This window comes from Petromyzon marinus, chromosome 4 (assembly GCF_048934315.1).
Source record: "Petromyzon marinus isolate PM22_M1 ecotype Great Lakes invasive population chromosome 4, UKy_Petmar_22M1.pri1.0, whole genome shotgun sequence".
NCBI lineage: Eukaryota > Metazoa > Chordata > Hyperoartia > Petromyzontiformes > Petromyzontidae > Petromyzon > Petromyzon marinus.
In genome coordinates this window covers 9,765,955-9,782,813 of record NC_133670.1, presented here as the reverse complement: position 1 = coordinate 9,782,813, position 16,859 = coordinate 9,765,955, and the positions used below count along the sequence as shown (strand labels likewise).

The 16,859-nt window shown below is 41.8% G+C and overlaps 1 protein-coding gene across 1 annotated transcript in view; it reads left to right on the top strand.

The window, feature by feature from the left end:
• Positions 1-16,859, top strand: part of LOC116938752 (nck-associated protein 1) — a 130,165-nt gene that overhangs the window by 110,536 nt on the left and 2,770 nt on the right. The window contains exons 28-30 of the mRNA XM_032946334.2: positions 9,928-10,041; positions 13,593-13,702; positions 15,206-15,295. Coding sequence (XP_032802225.1) covers positions 9,928-10,041; positions 13,593-13,702; positions 15,206-15,295 — 314 coding nt within the window. The remainder of the gene's footprint in view (positions 1-9,927; positions 10,042-13,592; positions 13,703-15,205; positions 15,296-16,859) is intronic.

Genomic DNA, 16,859 nt, shown 5'->3' with positions numbered 1-16,859 from the left:
CAAAATATTTGATGAAGGGATGCAACTGGAACCCACATCAGAGTGTGTACATCTCGGGCATGTATTGAAGGTGGACTGGGATCAAAGTGATTGAGGAGATACGCGCGAGAACATGTTGAAATACTTTCAGAAAACGGAACTTGATAATGAAGAGAAACAATGCATTGTGCTTAAAGAATAATATTTTCAATTGGTACATATTTTCTGCTGTGACATGGACTGGAAACATAGACACTGCCAAAGAACTTGGAACAAAAAGTTCAAAAGTACTCAAAGCGTTAAGAGAAGTGCGTGCCTGTAAATACACTGAGAGACAGAAACAAGAACGCATGGGTCAGACATCGTATACAAATCATAGACATTCTTATTAACTGTTGAAAAACAAAGTAAATGGACTTGGGTTGGCTGCGTCACTACACAGGATGATGGCCAGTGGTCGAGACTGACGATACAATGGCCATCGAGTTGGAGCGATGGTGAGAACAGCTGAAGTGTTGCATCTGCATGGATTGTGGCATTGCTGGACCACGAGGGATCACGATGACCTGGGGAGGCCTTCATCCAGCAGTGGATAGTTCTTGATGGGTGATGATAATCATTATGATTGACAGAATACAAAAAAACGACTTGTAAAATGGCTGCATTAAATTGTTGTAAAGAATTGAAAAGTTTAATTTCACGTACGCTATTTAAATATCTTGATAGCACAAAAAATGTATCATGTAGCAATGTGCTCACACCCAACTATATCAAAGGTATTTTTTTTGTATGCACGTATGTGCGTGTACTTTTAGCGATGGAAAAAAATTGTTTCTCACGAAATTTTTGGAAAGATGAACTGGCAAAAACACCATGACTAACAGTATAATGTTTTGCAGCTGATGGTTTGCAAGCAATGGAGTTTGTGCGTATTATATTGGGTTTGTGATAAGAGCCTCTATGAAGTCCGATACTCATGTCACCATGAATGCATGCATCTGCCATTGGCTGCTCAGTGTATTTTACCAAATACAAACAGTCCAAATGAATATGGGTGTTGTTTAACAGTATGCCTTTGTGTCTATAAGTAATAAAAGTTAGGTCTATTTTTTTCATGCTTAATCTTCGGAGAGCTGCTGACGCAGAGTTTCTCTCGATAACATCTCCAAAGTTGCACATTAGGATAATCCACCCAGCTCAGTAACGGCTCTGCAAAAAAGTCCATATTGCAGATTTTAGTGCCTAACTGCTAGCAGATGTTGAGTTGGAAATTTTATAGTTGCAAAGAATAGTGGTATTCATATTCTTGGTTCTTTCGGTAAAGTCACGTAGAAGGGAAACAATAAAATAATAAAAATAGAAAACAATAAAATTATCACGACGTTTCGACTGCAACAAGCAATCATCATCAGGTGTGAAAACCTTTTTTTCAAATTTTCTTGCTGTGGTTTTCACACCTGATGATGATTGCATGTGTTGCAGTCGAAACGTCGTAATAATGTTATTGTTTTATATTTTTATTATTTTATTGTTTGCCTTCTCCGTGACTTTACCGAAAGAACTAAGAATATGAATCCCTTCAGTCACGAAAGCTTTAAATCTAAATAGTGGTATTGTGTGAGAATATTGCCACTTAATTTTCGAATGAGCAACCGTGATGTCTTCACTGTCTGCTACCTTTCAATTCCACTCAATGGTCTTAATAAGCACGTTTACAATTCAACCTTCCTCGCGATCAAATCAGCAATCCAGACGCTGCCAAATTAAATTTCTCAGGGGTATTTCCATTTTTTTCCCGTGACAACGCTGCCCTCACTAGTGCCACCGCGATCGTCGCAAGGAGTTGCCGTGGGCACGATGGCAACTCCTTGCAGGGCTCGCATTGCAGATTGCGGAGGCAGTTATTGGTGCTGGGCTACGCTTGATCCCCACTCATGCTGCTGCTGCCGCTGCTGCTCGGGCTGCCGCTTTGTACGGAAGGCTGTGTGGTGTCGTCTTGCGCAGTGCGCGCACCGCCCTCCTGCGGGAGCACTACATCAGCTGCGAGGGGCGCCAGCCGCCCTGCTCCTCTGGCCTCTGTCCTACCAGCTTGGCTCGGGGGGATGGTGGAAAACGCACGCGTCAGCAAATCTCGGAGAGCGCAGGCACAGGGGCATTTGCCGAAACCGCCCGTTCTCTTGCCCGCTCGTTTGCTTCACAAGCTCCCTCGCACGCTCGCTCGCTCGCTCGCTCGCTCGCTCGTTCGTTCGCTCATTTACCCACTATTTCAGTTGCGCGCTCACTCGTTCACCTGAGCGCTAGTTTGTTGGTTCACACACGCGCGCTTGCACACTCGTTCACTTCTATCAACGCTCAATCACTCGTCCACGCACGTGATTTTATCACCCTCTTGCTCCCCTCAGCATCTTGCTACGTAAAAACACTCACGCTTGCTCATCTTTACTCGCTCACCGTTGGCACACCTGCAGTCTTGGGGTAGTTAGGTCTCTTTAATGTCACTCCACCAAGCTTTGTGTGGCCCACTTGCATCCTAGCGTGCAGACATTTAGCTGAAAGTGGTTTTTTTCATGGTATCTATATAAATTCAATGGCAGCTGATGTGTTTTCACCTCGTGCCGCATGTTGTTCGGCATCGAACATCATTGGGAACAAATAAATTTATGCAAACCAACACACCTGAAGACGACCGTTTGAGTTATGGTCGAAACGTCGTGAGAATTTTTTTTATTGTTTTATATATTTTTTATTATTTTGTTGTTTCCCTTCAACGTGACTTTACCGAAAAAAACTAAGAATATCATTGGGAACAACTTAAAACCACGTTTGAGAGGTAGATACAGCACAACCGCAAACATGTGCTCAACCACGTGAATGCGATCATAAATACAAAGGCTGGGACGTCGATAATTTGTTGAAGGAGCAGCCACGTGCTCAAATCGTGGCCAGGGTCGACTGGGGGCCCATCCTCTTCATTATTCCAGGCAGAGTGACAAGAGCACGGCTCGGTGAGATGGCACTGTGTGGCGGGAATTCGACAGCGTGCATCCTCAAAGAAGGCTGGCCCTTGCCAAAAGGAATGTGGAAATGTTTATTTCCCCTTGCTCATGAATGACAACTGGAAAGATCACTGGCCAGTCCCTGTTTGAGCGTGGGGATAATTTGATGTTTAAAGTAATAAACCACCTATTATAAGTGTAAGTGCCGCCAATAGAAAATGTATTGTTGAAGTCAGTGTGAAGTGGAAAACCGTTATTTGTTTTGTTGAATAGTTTTCGAGCAGATGTTCCTCGGATGTGGTTATAGAAAAGGCTCTAGCACAATGCTTGGAAGTTCAGTGACCTATTCTTAACTTCAGAATGTCTTTTTGTACACACCATATTGTTCCAAACTTATAAGATATGGTGAAATACTCGGAATAACGTAGGATGTGTTTTCGGTTAAATTATTCATATGTGGTGATTCGTGTTCCAAGTATTTGGAAAAAAACGTTTAATGTTAGTTTGCCAAGATGAGATTGCCAAACACAACTGAAGCCTTTCCCTGAGATGAGTGTCAGGTTTGCCTGTTCCTGAACCCCTGCATTGGGGCATGCCAGATCCCAGATGCCAGCAAGCGCCATGCCGCTTTGACCCTGCGCCACGAGAGGGCCGTGCGGGGTTCTTGCGAGCCCGGACGATTTTTTTTTACAGCGTTTCTAACCCCTTGACCTGAAGGAAATTGAGGGTGTAGCTTCACATCATGATTAAATACAGTACATGGTGGTCCAGATGTCTTCTGACCCCCATTTAATTTTCTAAAACTTAAAAAAAATCAGTATGGTTTATTTAAAACATAAATAAATGTGCAAAGGAAAACCATGTAAGGGGTCAATTAATTGGGAGGGGTGGGGGGGAGCTTTACCAGACATCTGGACAACCCTGTACACTACAACCATGACCCCTCCTTGCTGTTCTTTGTAAGCCCTTCGGCCTTCATCCTTCAAAGCTTCTCACAAACCGTCGAGAGGACGCAGGCTGCATCACAAGCAGTGGCATAGCGGCTGACGTGCCGTGTGGTCTGTTTGCAGAGGCATGGGTTAGATGCCTGTGTGTGGTGCCCAACACCAGTAGCCATAGATTGTTGCACCTTGTCTGGGCCTCCGTAAGGTCAACTCATTTGGTGTGGCATAATTGCGTCATCGCTGAGGAGACAGACTGTCTTCTGAATATACCATTCTGTCTGCTTTCCAGATTTCACAGGTGCTCCCTAAAATCGGTTGTTCTGACAGCGTATAAAGCTAAATGGGGATCGTTGTCTTTTGTGTGTGTGTACACATAATAGATCTAACAGTTGGTCCTGGTTTGTCCATTTTCCCCGATGCCAAAATGCAAGTCTTCAATATAAAAACCCGTATATCTTTACATATAAACTGAAATCTTAAGTAAATGCATAACTTTCTGCATTGTGTATAGTAAAGGTGAAGTGAGTGATGTGAAATAGTTAATGTTATTGGCAGTGACAGCTTGATACAATTATTGGAGTGATCTCGATTACACAAAGTCCGTTTCCTGTCATGTTTGGCTCACTACCAGCAAATCACTTTCGCAGAGCCTTGAAATGAATGAAGCACATGACATCAGTCGATGTAGTTCCCATCTTTATGCAGCATCCCCATTGGTACTGCTGTACGCCGTTTCCTTTACAGTCAAACACAATGATTCTGATGTGATTGGATCACAAATTTAGAAGAAGGAAAAAAATTAGTTTATTATTTCAAGAGCTTTTTAACAGCTCACAAATGTATCAACAGAGAATGTCTAACCCATATATGTACAGCATTGCATTGGGAGTAGTACTGTGTAAGTTTTAGTTTTTATTCTCTGAAGCACATTGATTATGGGGTACTAGCAGTTAGTGGAGTGTGTTGAGGAAGAGATATATTAGGCTTGAGCAATGTTCTCTTTGGTAACCAGAACATTTATCAACTGCCAATTTGATTTAAGTTCTTAAAATTGAGTTTTTAAAATGCCACGATGCTTTGACCATGGTGGCCTGCGTCTCCTGGAAGTCTGTTTTGAGGTCACAAATGCAAAGAGTATAACGGGGAAAGGGAGGAATGGTTGTGTCAGAGTTAGCACCAAGGCAAAAATAAACTTTCTTTAAAAAAGCCGTGTGTGAAGGTAAGCCTTTGTTTCGCACACGAGAGAGTCAACGAGTCGACTGTGTCAAGTCCAGCTTGTGTGCCACAGGTTTTAAAACCAGCAACTTGAAATGTGTAACCTCATAAGCAATTTAATGAATACTTGTACATATTCGTCACATTTAGTAACGACGCTAATGTCTCGTAAAAAAAAAGTTGTACTTTTCATTTCAAATTGTACTTTTTCTTTACTTTACCCTTAAAATTTTGAGCCACATATACGACGAGGTCTCACACAAATCTGTCAGCATATGACGACAACAGAAAATGAAGGCGTTCCAATTCGAATGAGATTTTTCTAATGCTGGCTTTTGAACACGCCAATTCTGACGAGGTCATCAGGGAAAACTGGATAATAAATCTCCAGGAAAAAGTTCGTGGACAGATGCAGCAATCCTGGCAAAAGTGAGAACTAGGAATACGTAAAGAAATACGGTCTGCTTGCGGTGTCCAGAGCAATAAATAAACGTGAAGATAACAAACAGAGCACCCTAGAGGTTTGCTGGTCGGAGCATCCAAAACTGGGTGGAGGAATCCCAGAGCTCAGTGATAATTACTTTCCTTGAGCATGTCTGCAGAATCCACACATCATTAGAGGTTTGTCAGCAGAGCACGTAGACTGATTCCCAAGTGCTGCAAGCCACTGTGAACAGTTGTTAAAACTATTTGATAGCTTTGCTTTTCTTCCCGTGAAGCCAATATTTTAGAAGAAATATGTCTGACAAAGCAAACATTTGAAACGTTTTAATCGGAGTGGTCGTACATCCCCCACTGTGATTAAACATATTTAGAACGTCATGATTTGTACCTATTCACATTATATGTTTTATGTGCTTTTATAAGGCTTTCAATGCATTACATATATCATGCATTGAGCATTGACCAAATAAATGATTACTGTCCTGTATTTCGAAAATTTAAACTAATCTTGAGTGTTTGGACCTTAATTGGCAAATTTCCTACACCTTTTGATTACCTATTAAGGCATTCAGCCCATTTCTGAAGGCCTCATGACATTTCATGCTTCATGGGTGCCATGGTGGTGAGATGTTAACTTACTCATCTGGTGTACAAGAGGTCGTGGGTTCAATCCCGATCCTGACGCCTGTTGTATATTTGGAGTTTGCATGTTCTCCCCGTGGCGCATGAATTTTTCTCCGGATCCTCCAGTTTTTCACTTCACATTTAGAAACATGCGTTTTGAGTATTTGGCTGCTATCAGTTTCCACACGATAAGTCACTTCGTTGAGCTATCATTTGTGGCCAGGCCGCTTCTAAAAAGAGATATATAGGTCAGTGGGCCTTACCTGGTCAAATAAAAGTAGTTTTATATTCTTGGTTCTTTCGGTAAAGTCACGTAGAAGGGAAACAATAAAATAATAAAAATATTAAACAATACAATTCTCACGCCGTTTATTTTATTGTTTCCCTTCTACGTGACTTTACCGAAAGAACCAAGAATATGAATCCCTGCAGTCACGAAAGCTTTAAATCAAAAGTAGTTTTGTTTTTAAATGCCACAATCCAGCCCAGTCTTGCTTTTGTGACCTCATCTCATTGTCCCATCTTTGCGTCAGATGGCCTCCCTTCACCTACAACATCTATTGGCTTACCATTCCTTCCAGCGAAGTGTCCTGTCCACAATCACTTTGTTTGATTAATAATCGACAAGGTCTCCATTTGCTTATGTTCTCTGATTCATGTGTTTCCCTTTCTGTATCTTAGTGCAATCCCTTGCATTCATCTCTCCAGCATGCTTTGCATACTTTTTAGCTTTTATTTAATTTACTTTGTCTGAATTTATGCTTCCAATCCGTATGGCATGGCAGAACTGCAAACTGTTGTTATGGCATATTCATCTGTTGCTTTTCAGTATCAGATATAATATTCTCAAAGCACTCTATTCTGCACTTAATTTTATTTCTCTGATAGCTGCCCTAGATGGACTGTTTGTCCTTTCCATTTGTGTCCCTTCAGCAGCTATTTACCATTGTTTTTGGCTACCTTAACGGCATACGAGTAGACAACATACATTTATATGATTTTTATCTCATCATATGAATTACTACAATCTTATTACAAATTGGTATACGAAGGTACATATATATCCACCCCACAGCTTTCTTACATCCAGCATTATGAGTCGTGATAATTATAGTTTGTAAATTATTGCACGGGACATATTTGGTCAAACAGCGAGTGTTCCATGAATTTAATATGCTGTGTTGTATGAACAAGTGCATGTGTGAATTGTGTGAAACTGTGATTGTTTTATTTCCTCGGAGATTTATTTTATCATCTTCTTAAGAAAATGTATTCAGCCAAAATGTGAAGCTCTTATTTCTCTTTACCTTTTGGTTCTTTCGTGAAAAAACTATATACAATTATTGCCATTATTTGTTACTTAATCTCTCTGATTGCTGGAGTAGCAGCAGCAGTGCACTGCACTTTGGACCCAGAGACCAGCGTTCAATGTGATTACGAGAACGAGAGGCATAGCGATGACTTGGATTGGAAAGGCCTTTATCCAGAAGTGAATAGATCATGGATGATGTTGACATGTCAGGTACTCACACAAGACGACTCGTACGAGTGCTTTACAGGAATAATGAGCACCTGTAATATGTTCAACATGGCGCAATGATTTTAATATACAACACAATTAGGTACCCTCTCTTTATGGGTGGCACATGTTCAGATATAAAATGCAATCATGCAAAGCCACAGTATTGCTAGCATACTTGTAGAATTCATACATTTACATGTGAGGTCTAAGTAGTGATGCGAAGTCCCCTAAGCTATGAACCCAATGACTTGAGTGGCGAGAAAAATCTGAACCGGTCCTGCCCCCACCCACGACTCCCACTTCACCAACCACCATCCCACGCTGACTGGCGTGGATAAGTATGGTCAAACAACCCCTATGACTGACTTGGCATAGGGGTTTTTTGACCGTACTTATCCACGCCAGTCACCCCACCCACGACTCCCACTTCACCAACCACCATCCCACGCTGACTGGCGTGGATAAGTATGGTCAAACAACCCCTATGACTGACTTGGCATAGGGGTTTTTTGACCGTACTTATCCACGCCAGTCAGCGTGGATAAGTACGCTGACTGGCGTGGATAAGTATGGTCAAACAACCCCTATGACTGACTTGGCACAGGGGGGGAGGCCTTTAGCAGTGGATTGACATCGGGCTGTAAAATATAAATATTTAGGCATGTATTGTTTTCTGTCAAAGGTGAAACCAAAGTAATGTAATCCAATCCTTATAACTTAAAAATACAACAAAACTGTTCTCATTGAAGAATACAAATATTTGCATGTTGAACACTTTTATGATGCATTACAATATCTAAATAACTAAAATGTATTAAAAAAACATTTCCATGCATACGTGCAGAAGAACTCTGCCTATTACATATTTTGTAAAACATGTACCATGGCTCACGGTCCCTGCATCACACCCCGAGCAAAAGGACCCTACAGCCAGCCCAAGAGTGGTGCTGGGGTGCACATGTTTTTAATTAGCAGTAATTCCTTAATTAGAAAATTATTTCAACCTTTCTAATAATCCAAAAGCATGAAATGCACGTACAAATAATCACGCATATGTCTGCGCACGTTGTGGGGAAGGATGGATAGAGGAAAATTGGTTACATTCCCAGCGGTCTAAGTTTTAATTCCTGTGGAAGATCTTCAGTAGGAGGCTGGTTATGTGTGGCTAGCAAGGGCCACCCCCTGGATTGGCAATCATTTTATTGCGAACTTGTTACTATAAAGGAGAAGACAAATGTGATGAGGTGTGATGCTGATCTCACTGTACGTCATGTGACCTTTCAACCACACGATGCCCAGGAATCATTAGCCATGGTCAATCCACTGCTGGATGAATGCCTTCCCAAGCTCCCAACATCTCTCAGAATTCTGTAATGTAATAATCCACCGAGCATTTGCACACACGCTGATTTAATTACTCCATTTCCTTAGGAGATGTCCTCTCGGACACGTTCCATTGCTCTGCTGCCACGCCATCATTATCCTTGACCTTCAACTATCGTCCCTTCTAGCGACGTTTACTGCCCAGGTCCACTTAATTTTCTTGACAGTTTGAATAATGGTTGTATGTTGAATTTCTTTCGCACCGTACATAGTCAACCGTGCTAATTGGAGGTGCGGTCATTAATGTGTGTGTTCTCTAATCCATGTGTTCCTATGTCTCACTTTCCGTCCCTGCAAAAATAAAGTGTCATCAAGCAAAGCGGTTTGGGGGGGGGGGGGGAGGAGGTAGCTCTCAGTGAGGGCGGTTATGAAACTTTCAAATGCGGGGAGAAATAAAAATTATAGAGAATGGTACAATACGGGAAAAAGATATATACAATACACCTCAATTATTAAAGATGCATCGCTCACAAAAACCGTGAAAATATATTTAGTGCCATTGTCACGTCACTTGTGAACAAAAATGGGAATTGAAAGTAATCCTGATGTAAGATTGTGTCGTTTTTTTTCAGTCACTATTTTATTTCGAATCATTTTTATCGCCTCTCTGATACTTTGCTGAACTGCTGGGTTTTTGTTGTTGTAAAGAAAAGGTTTGGTTAGCAACAGCATGTGTACTTTTTATTATTATTTTGTGTGGGAGTTTGTGTATGTTTATATAAAGTATTTTCAGAAATGTCTTATTAAAAATAGTGTTTTGACCTCATAGAAATTTCCTTCCACATTGTTACGGACCGTAAATTGTTTTTGTTGTTGACAGAAACGTCTCCAGAGGACGATTATAAGATCGCTTGCCTCCTCATGGTCTTTGTGGCGGTGTCTCTGCCAGCACTTGCTGGGGTCCAAACGTCCCAGTACAGCCCATGGTTGGAAGGTAACTCCCCCTAAGAGTTCACTGCATTTCTTTTGCACGGACTCAGTTTGTGGACACATTCAATGGAAAAAGGCCCACCAGCCATATTTATTTGTAAAGTTTTTGTATGTTATTTAATTCTGTTGCCTGGTATATTTTGTGTTTGTTTTTGCTACCGTGTAGCAACCCATTTAGCTCTTCTTCCTTCAACATCTATAGTAACATCTTTTTTAATAATGAAACAACAAAATTGTATTATAGGGATACGTTCAAGAATTTGAATGGCTTTTGTTAGCCATGCCAGACTTGCAGTGCTGCAGCTGTTAAGCTCTGTGCTGTGTCCGTGTGTGGACATTGAGATGGGGCCAGTCGTGGAATCTTAAAGATTTTGGCCTGTAAGGATGCCCAACAAATTCTTCCAAATCTCTTGCCAGTTTCAGAACTCTTTGTTCATTGTTTAAAAAGCACATATGCGTGTGCTGTTAATTATCTTGTCTTATTTAGTTGCCTCCCTCAACAGTAGGATGTTTGTCCTCGATTCCTCGCTGACCTCTGTCTTGATGAATTCCTGTGAGCCTTCGGGTTGTTCAAGCCACACGTCCTAATACATGGGCTGCTACCAATTAGCCAAGGAGCATCCAGCCAAACAACAAAAACATATAACTCTGCTGCATTTTGTTTCCCCTCCATTATTTTTTTCTCATGTGCTTACATTTTGTGGCACGGTCACTTTAAATGATCCCGAGCCAGTTTGCTCACTTTATGGAGGAGATATGGGTCACAGCGGTGCTAGTATAATAATTATAATACGAATTCCACGTGAGTGTATAAGCATGCAAAGACAGGTAGCCAGCAACCCCTTCCAAAGATGAAAAGAGTCTGATATAACCAAAACCTAGTCGCCAACGAAGAAGAAATATTAATCTCCTGATTAATGTAAAATATTAATGCAAACGGTACAAAGAACATTATTGACATATTCTTGGTTCTTTCGGTAAAGTCACGTAGAAGGGAAACAATAAAATAATAAAAATATAAAACAATAAAATTTCACGACGTTTCGACTGCAACACAAGCAAGAAGATTTTCTTGTTGTGGTTTTCACACCTGATGATAATTGCTTGTGTTGCAGTCGAAACGTCGTGAGAATTTTATTGTTTTATATTTTTATTATTTTATTGTTTCCCTTCTACGTGACTTTACCGAAAGAAACAAGAATATGAATCCCTGCAGTCACGAAAGCTTTAAATCAAAACATTATTGACGTTTGCAACATAGCTTAACTCAGATATTATGCCATTGTAGGCCCAAAGTCAATCAATGCCATTGTCTTATAACCCAGTGACAACTATTCTGGTATTCTTAGCTCTTTCGGTAAAGTCACGTTGAAGGGAAACAATAAAATAATAAAATATATATAAAACAATAAAAATCCTCACGACGTTTCGACCATAACACAAACGGTCGACCGTTTGTGTTATGGTCGAAACGTGACTTTACCGAAAGAGCTAAGAATATGAATTACTGCAGTCACGAAAACTTGAAATCAAAATTTAACTATTCTGGTGCCTATTATTATGTTTGCTGGATTTTCCATTTTAGTCATCTGTGAGTTGCTCAAATAAAGGCACATGTACATTTTACAGATGAAAATATAAGTGAAATAAAAGATGTATAATATATTCCTTTTATATAATGACATATATTACCAGAGCATGGTTTTGTTTGCATGTTCACCACTGTGTGTGGTTAATGCACACATGATTCCTTGCAAAAGGTTTCTCTTTGGTGTTTTAACATCTTAACACCTTTATGTGGAAACCCTCCCCGTAGAGGCGGTTAAATTTTGACTTTAAACTTTCGTGACTTGCAGGAATTCATATTCCTGGTTCTTTCGGTAAAGTCACGTAAATAGAAAACAAAAAATCCAAAAATATAAATAAAAAATAGAATTAAAAATTATTTAAAAAATAGAAAATAATAAAAGCAAAAAACCCACGACGTTTCGATCGCAACACAAACGGGGTCTCTCTTTTCTCTCCGCCTGATGAACACAAACGGGGTCTCTCTTTTCTCTCCACCTGTTGAACACAAACGGGGTCTCTCTTTTCTCTCCGCCTGATGAACACAAACGGGGTCTCTCTTTTCTCTCCGCCTGATGAACACAAACGGGGTCTCTCTTTTCTCTCCGCCTGATGAACACAAACGGGGTCTCTCTTTTCTCTCCACCTGATGAACACAAACGGGGTCTCTCTTTTCTCTCCGCCTGATGAACACAAACGGGGTCTCTCTTTTCTCTCCGTCTGATGAACACAAACGGGGTCTCTCTTTTCTCTCCGCCTGATGAACACAAACGGGGTCCCTCTTTTCTCTCCGCCTGATGAACACAAACGGGGTCTCTCTTTTCTCTCTGCCTGATGAACACAAGCAGGGTCCCTCTTTTCTCTCCGCCTGATGAACACAAACGGGGTCTCTCTTTTCTCTCCGCCTGATGAACACAAACGGGGTCTCTCTTTTCTCTCCACCTGATGAACACAAGCAGGGTCCCTCTTTTCTCTCTGCCTGATGAACACAAGCAGGGTCCCTCTTTTCTCTCCGCCTGATGAACACAAACGGGGTCTCTCTTTTCTCTCCGCCTGATGAACACAAACGGGGTCTCTCTTTTCTCTCCGCCTGATGAACACAAACGGGGTCTCTCTTTTCTCTCTGCCTGATGAACACAAGCAGGGTCCCTCTTTTCTCTCCGCCTGATGAACACAAACGGGGTCTCTCTTTTCTCTCCGCCTGATGAACACAAACGGGGTCTCTCTTTTCTCTCCGCCTGATGAACACAAACGGGGTCTCTCTTTTCTCTCTGCCTGATGAACACAAGCAGGGTCTCTCTTTTCTCTCCGCCTGATGAACACAAACAGGGTCCCTCTTTTCTCTCCGCCTGTTGAACACAAACGGGGTCTCTCTTTTCTCTCCGCCTGATGAACACAAACGGGGTCTCTCTTTTCTCTCTGCCTGATGAACACAAACGGGGTCTCTCTTTTCTCTCCGCCTGATGAACACAAACGGGGTCTCTCTTTTCTCTCCGCCTGATGAACACAAACGGGGTCTCTCTTTTCTCTCCGCCTGTTGAACACAAACGAGGTCTCTCTTTTCTCTCCGTCTGATGAACACAAACGGGGTCTCTCTTTTCTCTCCGCCTGATGAACACAAACGGGGTCTCTCTTTTCTCTCCGCCTGATGAACACAAACGAGGTCTCTCTTTTCTCTCCGCCTGATGAACACAAGCGAGGTCTCTCTTTTCTCTCCGCCTGATGAACACAAACGGGGTCTCTCTTTTCTCTCCGCCTGATGAACACAAACGGGGTCCCTCTTTTCTCTCCACCTGATGAACACAAACGGGGTCTCTCTTTTCTCTCCACCTGATGAACACAAACGGGGTCTCTCTTTTCTCTCCGCCTGTTGAACACAAACGGGGGTCCCTCTTTTCTCTCCGCCTGATGAAGACCGCTTGTCTTGTATTCTTATACATTTCTTTGCTTGTCTTTCTGCCCCATCACAATCCTGCCTCCTTCCTACAGGTCACTTAAACAACATCCACTGCCTGGCTACAGCTATCAATCAGCTGGCTGCCGCACTCTTCACAATTCACAAGGGCAGCGTGGAGGAGCGACTCAAAGAATTTCTGGCGGTGAGCGTTCACCTGCCCCGTCACACCCCTGAGCCATTCACAAATTGTGACGAGGTGAAGGTTGCTCTCTCACGGAATTCTGAAGATTGTTCTTCATTGTAAGCTCAACACTCCTCTCATAAGTTCCAAATTTGCTCACGTGAAACATTGTTGTTGTTGTTGTCGTTGTCGTTGTCGTTGTTGTTGTTGTTTCTCCAACATTGGCGGGTTTAATTTAAGATCGCATGAGTTCTGGCCCTGTTAGGCTTTAGTCTCTTCAGCCACCCAGCCTCCTCACTTCAAAATAATTCAGAATGAATCAGTCATCCATCTTGTTTGTTTGATATGCGAAGAGAAGCTTCATAGCTCGTCTGATTTCCCAAGGGATCAATAAAGATTATGAGATGAACCCCCCTCAACAAATTAATAATGAAATCCAACAAGTAATCTAAATATCATGAACAAATACACAATTGCATTGTATAATATAATCATAGATACAATACACAAAGGCCACAATTTGGTGGAGGTGTTTGCATAAAATGGTAGTTAACTGTTTACCAGTTTACTCAGGGATGACTTGAATCCCGATGGAAGTTTCCCTCCTAACTGTGTGAGGGGCAGCATCATTTTGTTGGGTGCATAATACGTCATGCTTAGCCTCTCAGTCAACACAGTGCCTCTAGTCTTATCAGCCTTGACCATGTCCTCTCTTTTGAGCCCCTTCATCCCGTTAAACGAACATTCATCAGACTAAAAGTGGGCCTGCCTATGCTACCAATGTTTGGTTGATCCAGATTTAATCTCAAAACAAATTCACAAATGTAAAAAAACTGGGCATATTTCAATTAATATTTGGCTGCGCGTTGCAATGATCGTGAGTTTACGGGTTCAAATCCTGATTAGGTGACTAATCAACTCAGTCCTTTAATCTTGCGGGGTTGATAAAATTAGTACTATTTTGTATATTAAGTCAAGTGACTCACTCCCACTATGGGAATGTGGAATTTATATTACTGGCTCAGGGCTGTAAACATCAGGAAACCACTTTGGCTGTGTCAAGCAGTCTGCGTATTCTGTTACTGCAAGCTGAAACAACTTTTGTATGATTGGGTAGAGAAGGAAAAACGTGCAAAGCATTGTTTATTTAGGATTATATAAGATATACTATACACCTGTGACCAAATTACCCTGAATGTCCCTGATTTCTCAGAAGCTAAGCAGGCTTGAGCCTAGTTAGTTTTTTGGACGGGACATTGCCTGGGAATACCAGGCTTTGTAGGCTTGGATTATGAGTTAGCCATGAGATGGCAGGACAGCTTTGATCATTGAATCTCCTTGTGTGTTCATTCTAGTTACTCAGTTTTCCTCCAAGGTGCCAAACACTCATTAATGAAATCGAAGTGCATCTAGCCTGGCACAATCACTATGATGATATCACCATCCCTTAGTGGCTAAAAGCAGTTAGTGTTGTATTTACTCTATACTTGAAATTGTATTCTTGAGCTGTATTTTTTTCTGTAGCTTGCATCGTCCAGCCTGCTGAAGATTGGCCAGGAGACTGACAAGTTGACAACGCGGAACAGGGAGTCCGTGTACCTGCTGTTAGACATGGTAGGGCCTTCCTTTCACTAGAAATATCATATGGTGGATAGATGAGTGAATGTTCTTATATGAAAGCGTTATTTCATTATTAATGAAATAATCTCTCTGCTCCATCGAGCAGTGAGTAGCATTCAACTTAATTGGTGGCTAATGGTGGATATTCCTGATTATAATCGTCAGCGGAAATGTATCCACGACAACTGGTGACTTCCCAGTAAGCAGTACTAATTTTATATTCACACATGGTGGAATAATAAAACAGCTATGAAATAAAATTGTCATTTGTTTTATTTGACGATATCAGCTAAAAACAGGCTAGGGTGAGTGAGTAGAATTAAGTTGCTGAATTTGAGGTTTTCCATAAAGAATTATGATGCATGCTTATCCCACTTTAATCTATTCACCCTCAGCACAGATGTTCTTAAAAAGCCACACTTATTACATTAAAGCAGATACAGTGAGGGAAAAAAGTATTTGATCCCCTGCTGATTTTGTACGTTTGACCACTGACAAAGAAATGATCAGTCTATAATTTTAATGGTAGGTTTATTTGAACATTGAGAGACAGAATAACAACAAAAACATCCAGAAAAACGCATGTCAAAAATGTTATAAATTGATTTGCATTTTAATGCGGGAAATAAGTATTTGACCCCCTCTCAATCAGAAAGATTTCTGGTTCCCAGGTGTCTTTTATACAGGTAACGAGCTGAGATCAGGAGCACACTCTTAAAGGGAGTGCTCCTAATCTCAGCTTGTTACCTGTATAAAAGGCACCTGTCCACAGAAGCAATCAATCAATCAGATTCCAAACTCTCCACCATGGCCAAGACTAAAGAGCTCTCCAAGGATGCCAGGGACAAGATTGTAGACCTACACAAGGCTGGAATGGACTACAAGACCATTGCCAAGCAGCTTGGTGAGAAGGTGACAACAGTTGGTGCGATTATTCGCAAATGGAAGAAACACAAAAGAACTGTCAATCTCCCTCGGCCTGGGGCTCCATGCAAGATCTCACCTCGTGGAGTTGCAATGATCATGAGAACGGTGAGGAATCAGCCCAGAACTACACGGGAGGATCTTGTCAATGATCTCAAGGCAGCTGGGACCATAGTCACCAAGAAAACAATTGGTAACACACTACGCCCTGAAGGACTGAAATCCTGCAGTGCCCGCAAGGTCCCCCTGCTCAAGAAAGCACATATACATGCCCGTCTGAAGTTTGCCAATGAACATCTGAATGATTCAGAGGACAACCGGGTGAAAGTGTTGTGGTCAGATGGGACCAAAATGGAGCTCTTTGGCATCAACTCAACTCGCCGTGTTTGGAGGAGGAGGAATGCTGCCTATGACCCCAAGAACACAATCCCCACCGTCAAACATGGAGGTGGAAACATTATGCTTTGGGGGTGTTTTTCTGCTAAGGGGACAGGACAACTTCACCGCATCAAAGGGACGATGGACGGGGCCATGTACCATCAAATCTTGGGTGAGAACCTCTTTCCCTCAGCCAGGGCATTGAAAATGGGTCGTGGATGGGTATTCCAGCATGATAATGACCCAAAACACACGG